Source organism: Podarcis pityusensis (assembly GCF_964106645.2).
Source record: "Podarcis pityusensis genome assembly, chromosome: 14".
In the NCBI taxonomy this organism is placed as follows: domain Eukaryota; kingdom Metazoa; phylum Chordata; class Lepidosauria; order Squamata; family Lacertidae; genus Podarcis; species Podarcis pityusensis.
In genome coordinates, this window is record NC_138039.1 from 361,710 (window position 1) to 372,569 (window position 10,860).

The 10,860-nt window shown below is 41.8% G+C and overlaps 1 protein-coding gene across 2 annotated transcripts; it reads left to right on the forward strand.

Moving 5' to 3' along the window:
• The first annotated feature begins 480 nt into the window (after positions 1–480).
• On the forward strand, positions 481–9,051 carry LOC308463250 (vomeronasal type-2 receptor 26-like). Of its 2 annotated transcripts, XM_080981448.1 has the most exons (5): positions 481–869; positions 1,969–2,260; positions 4,547–4,774; positions 6,226–6,352; positions 7,533–9,051. In XM_080981448.1, exons 1-5 carry the CDS (start codon positions 529–531, stop codon positions 8,432–8,434), a joined length of 1,890 nt encoding a protein of 629 aa, XP_080837574.1. In that variant the 5' UTR covers positions 481–528; the 3' UTR covers positions 8,435–9,051. The 2 variants fall into 2 exon arrangements, with proteins under 2 accessions (XP_080837574.1, XP_080837573.1); XM_080981447.1 differs by lacking the exon at positions 481–869 and having other exon boundaries at positions 2,174–3,212.
• Positions 9,052–10,860: the final 1,809 nt, after the last annotated feature.

Consider the following 10,860-nt stretch of genomic DNA (forward strand, 5'->3'; position numbering starts at 1 on the left):
GTGTTATTGTGACACCTCAAAAGTTACCAATCCACTGGGGATGCGATTATCTCACAAATCACTGACAAGATTACTGCTTTCCTTCCTGAATCTCAATAGATTTCCAGAGTCCACTAACAAGATCAACAATAACAGCATGTGGAAATACTATAAACTCCGCATGTTGTTCATAAATGGTGCTGGGGTTACAAAGTGCTCGGTCTTTTGCCCAATCATTTCTTCCTTATATGTTAGGGTGTGCTCTGGCCAGCTGATTCTGCTATGATCTAAAACAAAAAGACTGCGCAGTGAGTAATCATGTGCCCCATTCCTTCTTTTTTTGCAGCTAACCATCCAGTTTGGAGATAACGCATCTCCAATCTAGGCACATACACCTTAGTGCCCCCCATGTTATTTTGGACTAGTGTTTTGTAATACTTTTCATACGGATCATTCTTCTGCAACTTCCATATTTTACAAGGCAGGGATTGGAACATTTTTGCCCATTTGAAAGGGTCTCGGTGTGGAGACCAGGCTTTCAATCTGTACATGCTGAGTCCTCCGCCATTCATGAAAGCCTGCAACGAAACTCATGCTTCCAGAGAATGCATCAAGGGGAGAATGCAAACTGTGGTCGTCTCCGTCCTGAGGACACATTTGCTCTCCAGGATCACAGCAGCAATCGTGCTGCTTCTTGTCATGCTCCCTTATAGCGTGGGCAAGGTGCATTCTATTAATTGCAGCATATATGACGATCCTCTGCCTATACCTCACAAATATTATCAGCCGGGTGATTTTGTCATTGGAGAGATTGTTTCTCAGGTCTTCCTCTTTCAAGACAGTCCCTCGTTCACAGAAGTGCCCACGCAGATGTCCATTGGTGAACCTGTGTAAGGAACCCTTTATTTCCCCCATGTCTTCTGTTACCTTAGACTATAATGTGGTTTGATGCTTCATTAGTAAGATTCACTTTTCAGTGTGAGGAAAGCTGTATTCCAGCAGTTACGAGTGCCGAACAATTATTCTGCCTGCCTCTTATGAGAATATTTCGTGCCCAAGGCTGATGGATGTGAATGGAGCTTCTGAGATATCTCTAGAACAAGACAACAGTGAATCGTGACCTTAGTGAGTCTTTGAGACACCAGTCAACCATTAGTTGACTCTTGCCTTTAGCTTCAGCTGTCTCTTCCATTCACATCAGTCCATATGGGTGTTTTTTAAAAAAGAAATGATTCATTTCATAAGATTATATTGTACAATACTGTAATATATGAGAATCATAGAATCTTACAGCTGGAAGGGACCCAATGGTCATCTAGTCCAACCTCCCTGCAAGGCAGGAGTCTCAGCTACTCTCAGCTAGTATTTTGTAGTTTTCACCCCAGCAATGTTCCCTGACTGAGTGCAGGTCCAGTCACACAGAATGGCGGCAGAAACGCTGGCCTGATATGGAAAGCAAATTCTACGTTGCAGAGCATATTCTCTACCATGGAGCTACAACCATTTTCAGACACTTATTTCCATATTTCGTTAATCCTTTCCCTATCTAACCCTTATCTTCATGTCTTCATAATGTTTTAAACTTCAGCTCAATCATGAAAGTAGTTGGTGGTGTGATGCTGTAATCAAGATATGCCTTTGCCTTTCAGACAACATCCCACAGTATGCTGGGCTAGATCCTGGCACCATGATGCAGCTTAGGTTCCCCTGGTATAGCTCTATTATTTCCCCATAATGTAGCATGAAATGGTTCTTTACTCAGAATCTTTTCATACAGAGGAAAAAATGTTTTAAGAAATCTTCCTTATATATTTCATCTAAAAGGACCTGCTAATAGATTATATCCTGCAATAACTGTATTCTATATCCCAGCATTTTCAGACTTTTTAAAGTTCCAGCTCAACCATGAGCGTAGTCAGAGGTGTAACGATGAAAGCAAGAAATGGCCTTTCCTTTGCCTCATGAAACAGACAGTAACTCTCATTCCAGGTCTGTTCCTAAGAACTACCAGCACATCCTGGCTTTGCTGCTTGCTGTCAAAGAGATCAATGAGAATCCCCAAATCCTACCCAACATCTCTTTGGGCTTCCACATCCTCAACAGCTACTATGTGGCAAGGACGACATACAAAGCCAGCCTGAGCCTCCTTTCCACACAACACAGGTTTGTTCCCAACTACAAGTGTGATACTCAGAGTAAACTGATAGCTGTCATTGGCGGACTTGCTACTGAAACCTCTGCCAACATGGCTAGCATTTTTGCCACCTACAAGATCCCACAGGTGAGACATATTCATTGATTTATGGGCATTTTCCAACAATGGCTCATATTTTTGCATTCTTTTAATCCATACAACACACCCTCCTTCCTTTCAGCTCACATATGGATCATTTACCCCAGTGCAGGATGACAAAACATTGTTTTCTTCCTTATATCAGATGGTCCCAAAGGAAGCCCACCAGTACATTGGGGTAGTCAGGCTCCTTCACCATTTCAGATGGACATGGATTGGGCTCTTTGCTGTGGATGATGACAATGGGGACAGGTTTTTGCACACAGTGGTTCCATTGCTTGATCAGAATGGCATCTGCTATGCCTTCATACTGCGGACAGCAAAGAGGACATTTATGGAAGAGCTGATGAACATTATATTTGCACAACTGGGAAAATACTCAGTTCTTCAAGACAGAAAAGTCAGTGCATGTTTTGTATATGGAGAACCTCCAGCCATGGGTGTTTTGAGAATGTTTTTCTTTTTTGCAGTAATAAAATCATTGCCACCCGTGGGTAAAGTCTGGATTGTTACATCCCAATGGGATTTCTGTGCCTTCTCCCTTCAAAAGCTTTGGGAAATGGAAACCTTCCATGGTGCCCTATCCATCACGGTTTGCTCAAGGGAGCCACTTGGATTCCAAAGTCTTCTTGAGATCATTGAACCTTCTTGGGCAAAAGGAGATGGTTTCATTCAGAATTTCTGGGAGCAGTCATTCAGCTGCTCATTAAAAAAATCTGGTGGGAATGTGGAGGGAAAGAAAGCCTGCACTGGCCAGGAGAAGTTGGAGAGTCTTCCTAGTACTCTTTTTGAAATGGGCATGACTGGCCACAGCTACAATGTCTACAATGCTGCTTATGCTGTGGCACATGCTTTGCATGTCCTATGTGAATCCAGTCCCAAGCCTAGTCATTTAGTGGAAGGAGGGAGGCTGCCATTTCAAAGTTTGCAGCCATGGCAGGTAATTGCACATTGAAAGCAAAAGTCTATTTTTCAAAACTTTCAAGCATGCCATAAAATATATTTGAGTATATCCTTAAACTTTCTTGATCTTGCCTAATCATTAGGAAAACTTTAACTTGAATCTGAGTTTTCTTATTTCCTCCTTCCAAATCTACTTTCCTTTTGCATCATATCTCTTTTACACTGTAAGCCTAAAGACCACAGCTGTCTTTTGGTAAGCTGCTGAAAAAGCCATTTTTGGAAGAACATTGGGATATTATATTTCTAAAGAAATAATTGTTGAAACTAAGCAACCAACATTGTAGTAGCACCTTCTTTCAGCAAGGTGGCACACCTTGCCACTCTATTAACATTTAAAGTTGCACAAGGACTTTAGAAACACCCTGTATTTTGCCATCAGGATGGCAAAATATAAATCCTGGACTGTTGTAGACTGAAGTTCCTTGTGGCTTGACTCTGGGTAGCTTTGCATGTCTTTGTTCCAGAGCCTGGCAGCTTCTATATCTTCTCCTCTGAAAATCCAAGAGGAGTGGATACAGGCAGTGGAGATGGGTGGGGAATACATATCTGTGAGCAAAGCATGGTCTTCTGGGTCCCTCACAGAGTGGCACCAAACATTTTGGGATTTCTGAATATCCTGAGGGTGCAGAGACAAAAAACAGAAAAAGTTTATTGACCTCAAAACATGCTCAGGGGTTTTGTGATGCACCCAGATACCATTGTGAGAAGCAGGACACTGGACTAAATGGACAGGACAGTTAAAATATGTCTCCTTAGAATGGCAGTACTAAGAAACAATATACCTGTTAATATCAAGTCACAGTGTGCCATCAAATATAACTCTGTTGCTAAATCTGATGTAATATGAAGGCATTGTTTTATGTTGGGATTTCATTTCTTAATTTTTTTTCAGATAATGTCTTGCAAAAACAACAACAACAACAACACCTCAATGGTGCTTTATTTCATTTATTTTTAAGACAACTTCACAGGGCCATTTCTCCTCAAATTACTGCATCAGTTTCACAGTTCTTTGGTTGAATCACTGCTTCTTCCTAGCCCTACATTGTGGTTACTCACTATGACTTTGGTAATATAGTACAAACTCATGATAAGCCATGGAACATGGGAAGGGGGTTTCCATACTCCGTTCCTTACTGTTCCAGTGGGTGTGGAGGGGGTCGGGGTGAGAGAAGAAGCCTCAGAAGATGGCTCCAGATACAACCTTGGTCAAGAACAATCCAGAGTTAGGGAAGCTAGACATGTGCCCATTTCATTGCAGAGCTTTTAACCTTTTATTCCCATTGTCTTTCATTTTCTCATTCACTCAAGCTGCATAACTATATAGGGAGCATCTTGTTCAACAACAGCGTTGGCGAGAGTGTAGCTTTTGATGAAAATGGAGAACTGATTGCAGATTTTGATGTTACAAACTGGGTCACTTTCCCCAACGGCTCTTTCGTTAGAGTAAAAGTTGGAAGATTGGCTCCTCGGGATCCTTCAGGCAAAGAGTTAACAATTAATGATGAGCAAATCGAGTGGCATAGAAGTTTTAACCAGGTGAGATGAAGCTGCAGATGCTGGAATGTATGAAATAACCGGTAATCATTCCATTTTTAGCATCTAGGTTTCTTATTGCCTTCAGGTGCTGAATTATTCTGAGTAGCATTGCGTTTTTAAACTACAGTTTCTTTCCTTCTTGGTAAACCAGCTGTGGGTAGCGAGTAGGTACTACAACCAGTGCTGTTTTCCTAGAAAAAGAGACACTGGAACTCACCCTGAACTCACCCTCTTCTCTTTGAGGGGCAATGGGGCCCACCTGGGGAGTGCCAGAACTGAGTTCTGGTGAGTTCTGGCTGATCAAAAGACCAGACTATAAGACAGCCTCATGCAACATAGATCACATTCCCAGAACAAGTCTCAGTAAATAATGCAACAAATTCATCTAAGCAGTCCTGACCTCTCCAAAAATTGAGTATTTTCTTTTATGGCCAATAGCAATGCTTAGGAGACCACTCCTGAACTGAGGCTGCTCAAAATACCTGCTATTTCATGAACTGAGCTGGTCTCTCCCCAGAGGTTGTGTGTGTGTCTGGAGATCTTGGTGGGCAGCTTTATCCTCTCGATCTTCTCCTGATCATTTCCAGTGCCCATCCAACCTCTCTCTCCAGGGTGGGTTTTTCTTACTGGTCTCCCTTTATGGGGGCAGAGTGGGAATTGTCAAGAGATGCTGCCATCGGCCATTGGGATCCCTCCCTTTTGCCTGCTCTACACTGTAAGGGTCTTTGATTGGCTTTTTGTGTATTTACTTTTTTGTTTTGACATTCAGGTAGGGAATTTAAGTGCTTAATCTAAATTTAAAGTGAGAGCCAGTGTGGTGTAGTGGTTAAGAGCAGTAGTCTCGTAATCTGGGGAACCGGGTTCGCGTCTCCGCTCCTCCACCTGCAGCTGCTGGGTGACCTTGGGCCAGTCACACTTCTCTGAAGTCTCTCAGCCCCACTCACCTCACAGAGTGTTTGTTGTGGGGAGGAAGGGAAAGGAGAATGTTAGCCGCTTTGAGACTCCTGAAGGGGAGTGAAAGGCGGGATATCAAATCCAAACTCTTTTTCTTCTTAATCGATAGGCACCCTGAGGCAATATTTGTCTAGGGCTACTCTAGAGTCACCTTCCGCAGCCTTTGGGGGTCCCTTGGGACTACTCCCTAGTCCTGAATTGTGAATGCTGAATAGTGGGGGCTGTGTGTGTATGTAGGGTTCACAGATGTAAGACTCGCTTAGCAAGAAGGGAGATGATTCTTGTGTGGCAGAATGTGTCTGTTACATGCCTAGGGCTGGAAGGTGCTTCACTCCTAGATAGTACTTCAAAACACCTGCCTATACTTAAATAACTTGCTTATCGGATTGCCATCCCTTATATCTAATATAGACATTTCCACCATGATGGAGTCTCTTGAGTCTTCTTCCAGGTGTGTTGGCAAATGATGTTGATCTCAGTTTTATGTTTTTGGACAGGTGGTGCCCCTTTCTGTGTGCAATGACTACTGCTATCCTGGCTACAGCAGGAAAAAGAAGGAAGGGGAGAAATTTTGTTGCTATGATTGTGCTCCATGTCCTGAAGGGTTGATCTCTCACCAGATGGGTAAGAGAATAATGTATAGTAACTGGGGAAATGGGCAGAAAAAAATAATCTAGCCTTTTTTGGCGTCTGTTTTTAAAACACTCTGGTGTGCAGAATGAGAAAACAAAGCTTTTTATGCAGCATGGGGAGTTAGATGCCTTTAGCTGCCAGTTTCTGCAAACTGTTGTTGGTGACACAGCTAAACTGCCTCTGAGATGTTCCTTTTCTACAATGGGGAATTCTTAATTCTCCCAAGCACTCCAATAGATAGGGCTATGAAATCAGAATTGTAACTGCTAATCTATATGGGTAGGCATTACAAAAATTCCTTAGAGTAATGGACTGAGCAGGAGGAGTGACCATGCCGTCTTCATGGATCAGGCCAAAGTCACATGAGACAAATGCATATTTTAGTTTCATCCACAACCTTTGGAATCAGAACATCAGAAATACAGAAGGGAACCCTTCAAATTCTTCAAAAATTCATGAGGTAATTATATTTATATATTTAAATTTTAGCCATTTGGAGGAGCAAACAGGCTCTTTGCTGTTTTTCTTTTTATTATTTTAATTATTTATTATTAATATCCTCCCCCACCCCCCAGATTGGGACTAAAGGCAGTTTACACAAATGAAAACAAGACAGATAAAATGCAAAGAGCTAAAAACATATTTTAAAAAATCATTGCAAATAATTGAACTGTAATTCTATTAAAATACAGATAATAAAAACAAAACAGCACAGCACTATTAAAAGCAATTTGTTAAAAAAACAAAAACAAAAAAACCCCTGTCATTTCCCAAAGGCTTGTAAGAATAGAAAAGTGTTCACCCCCCGGCAGAGGGACTAGGAGGGAGCCATTCTAACTTCTCTAGGAAGGAACCTTCAAAGTCTGGGAGCAACTATTAATATAAATTTTGCAGGACCATCCCCTGCTGGGGAAGAAGTAGCTTTTGAATAGAAACAACAAGAAAACTTCCTCCTTTTTGTGTTACTGCTTCTATTTCTGCTTATGGCAATTTTATTCTTCCCACATCAGATGGGGAGAATCTTAGGCAATGTCTTGTCAAATCTGGTCTGGAACATTCATGGATGTATTCAGATCTGAATAATTTAGTCTCAGTCCTACATGTGACCATTTTACCGTGTTCAAATTCAGTTAAGTCTTGAAATGTTTTAATAGCGCTTTCTTCTCTTCAGACATGGCTGCCTGTGTCAAATGTCCGGAAGAGGAGTACCCAAATAATGACCAAAATCAGTGCATTCCCAAGGTGTCCAGCTACCTCTCCTATAAAGAACCTCTAGGAATCACTCTGGCCATCTTGGTTGTTTCTTTCTCTTTGATTACAACCTCAGTACTTGGGATTTTCATGAAGCACAGGGACACGCCGATAGTCAAAGCCAACAACCAGACTCTCACCTACGTTCTCCTCATTTCCCTCCTGCTTTGCTTCCTCTGCTCCTTCCTCTTCATTGGACAGCCTGGAAAGGCAACCTGCCTTCTCCGACAAACGGCTTTTGGCATGATCTTCTCTCTGTCCCTTTCCTCTGTTTTGGCAAAAACCATCACGGTGGTTCTGGCATTCATGGCCACAAAACCAGGATCCAGAATGAGACAATGGGTGGGGAAAGGACTGGCCAATTCCATTGTCCTTTCTGGTTTATTTATTCAAGCAAACATTTGCATGGTTTGGCTGATTACTTCTCCTCCGTTCCCAGATGAGGACATGAACTCACTCAAAGAGGAAATCATCATGCAATGTAATGAGGGATCAGCCTCTATGTTTTACTGCGTCTTGGGATACATGGGCTTCCTGGGCATTGCCAGTTTCACAGTGGCTTTCTTTGCCAGGAAGTTGCCTGACAGTTTCAATGAAGCCAAGTTCATCACTTTCAGCATGTTGGTGTTTTGCAGTGTTTGGTTGTCCTTTATTCCAACATACCTGAGCACCAAAGGGAAATACATGGTGGCTGTGGAGATCTTCTCCATCTTATGCTCCAGTGCTGGATTGCTGGGTTGCATTTTTTTCCCCAAATGCTACATCATTATCTTAAGACCTGAGCTGAACAACAAGGAACATTTGACAAGGAGAGAAAAGTAAAGAATTTAAGCTTATAAATTTTTGCTGCTTCATGTGAAGCTTGTGGTCCACCAAGACCCCTAGATCCTTTTCACATGTACTGCTAGTAAGCCAGGTGTTCCCCATCCTATATTTGTGCATCTGATTCTTCCTGCCTAAATGCAGAACCTGGCATTTGTCAATGCTGAAATTCATCTTGTTAGCTTGTGCTGAGTTCTCCAATCTGTTCAGGTTATTTTGAATTCTCATTCTGTCCTCTGCGGCATTAGCTACCCCTCCCAGTTTGGTGTCATCTGCAAATGTGACGAGCATCCCTTCAATTCCTTCATCCAAGTCATTTATAAAGGCGTTGATCAACAACGAGCCCAGGACAGAAACCTGTGGCAACCCACTTATCACTTTTTTCTAGGATGACGAGGAGCCATTAATGAGTTGGGTTTGGGTTCAGTCAGTCAACCAGCTACAAAGTCACCTACAGTTACCTCATCCAACCCACAATTTACCAGCTTCCTCACGAGAATATCACGGGGGACTTCGTCAAGAGCCTTACTGAAATCAAGATGCACTATCTCCACAGCATTTCCCTTATTCACCAAGTTTCTAATTCCTTCAAATAAAGAAATGAGATTGGCCTGCCATGACTTATTTTTGAGAAACCCATGCTGGGTCTTAGGAATCACAGCATCCTTTTCTATTTTTTTTAATAAGATATTTATTAAGATTTTCAAGATATTACAAAATAAAAATAGAAAAAAGAAAAATACAAAATAAAAATAGTTAAAAACAACTCAATCTTTCCATTACTTATTTTTCATTAGCTTGTTTCCCGGACCTCCTCACGCCTCCCTTTTTTGTATTCCAGTTCGGTTTGTTGGTTCAGCAAATCCTTCCCCTCTTTGTTTATCCTAATCTTTAATCTTAAAATATTGTAACATTAAATTTTTACCTGTTAGTAATCCATTTTTCATATTCCCTTATAGTATTGCAGCTAAAAACCACTTAATTTCTATCCAACATCATTCTAACATTCATTAATTTTACAATATTTCTGTAAATAGTCTTTAAATTTCTTCCAATCTTCCTTTTCTAAATGCTCACAGACCGACTGCTGAATTACCTGTTCTAGGACCTTCCCTGGCATTGATGTCAAGCTCACCAGTTAGTAATTACCTGGGTCTTCCTCCCCCCCCCTTTTTTTCATATGTTTTCATGTATGAAATAAACCTTTATCCCTTTAACATACAGTGTATAATCCTCAAAGGGATACTAACTGTGCAAGTGAAAACTCTTTCCAGTTGTGGTGCTCCCTTGCTGAACTGAGATAGCAATGGGCTTTGCTGGTTTCCATATTTAGTTTGAATTAGCTCAAGTGAAAAGAAAAGGGAGAGTCTCTTCCCATCAAAAACTGACTCTCTGAGCCTCTCATCCCTGACACTTGCCTCTCTTCATTCCATTTAATCTACATTAAATAGTTGGGGTTTCCTCAACAAGGTTCCCAATGGATGCCCCTATGCCCACACATGCTACCACACCCACAGCCTTTGCTCACGTCAACAGTCTGAGCATTAACCACTGAAACATGTAACTTGTAAATACAATACAATAAAATAGTGTGTCATGGGAGGGGGTGGGGAGAAAGGCCTTATGGGCTTGTTTTTGTTCTTGGTTTTATTGTGTATTCTGTGTTTCTTATCTTGCATTTTTATGTTGTGAACTGCCCTGAGAGCTACGAATGAAACGTGGTATACAAATTTTAAAGATGATGGTGATCATGATAATTACTTACCTACCAAAGGCTTGGCCAAATAAATAAATCACAGCAAGCTTAAGAGAAACCAAAGTGGTGTGCTTGAGTAGTACATCTCTCACGCCCCCTGCCACCAATATAAACTATATTTATAAAAATTGCCAACATACCCAAGAAGACTCGAGACAAGAAAGATGGATTCCAGGTTACATTGATTAAAATATAACAACTATAGAATGTGCAATCAGAATCATTCAACCAAATCAACCGAAGCCAAAGAGGATCCCAACTCTCCCATCTCCTGCGCCAGCTGGCAGCTGCATGCTGTGATCCTGCAGCAAGGCCTGAGGAAACTCCTCCCCCCACTGTGTGCTCCTGGGGTGGATGAACCTGACATGTGCACCGTGGCCCCATTGGGGAACATTCACCCCGATGTCCCTGACAGGCCCAAACACCAGTCTGGGCAGCCTGATGTTAGATATTTCCCAAAATATCCAAAATTCACCCACCTGGACCAAACAGCACAGGAGGCGATCAGCTTCTGCTTGTTCTCCTCCACCCACAAAGATACAAAAGCTCAAAAAGAGCTCTTTGCAGAGCCTCCAGAAAAATAATGTTATCCTCTACAGACAGGTGAACAACATAATATAACTTTGGGGTGCCAAACTTAATGCAACTTTGGGGAATGCATGCACTCCCA

What these genes read in the sequence shown, in the direction of transcription:
- LOC308463250 (XM_080981447.1), top strand. Translation starts at nt 2,418, where the DNA reads ATGGTCCCAAAGGAAGCCCACCAGTACATTGGGGTAGTCAGGCTCCTT. An exon ending in AAAGTTTGCAGCCATGGCAG is followed by an intron (nt 3,213 to 4,546) that starts GTAATTGCACAT and finishes CATTCACTCAAG; the next exon opens with CTGCATAACTATATAGGGAG. An exon ending in GGCATAGAAGTTTTAACCAG is followed by an intron (nt 4,775 to 6,225) that starts GTGAGATGAAGC and finishes GTTTTTGGACAG; the next exon opens with GTGGTGCCCCTTTCTGTGTG.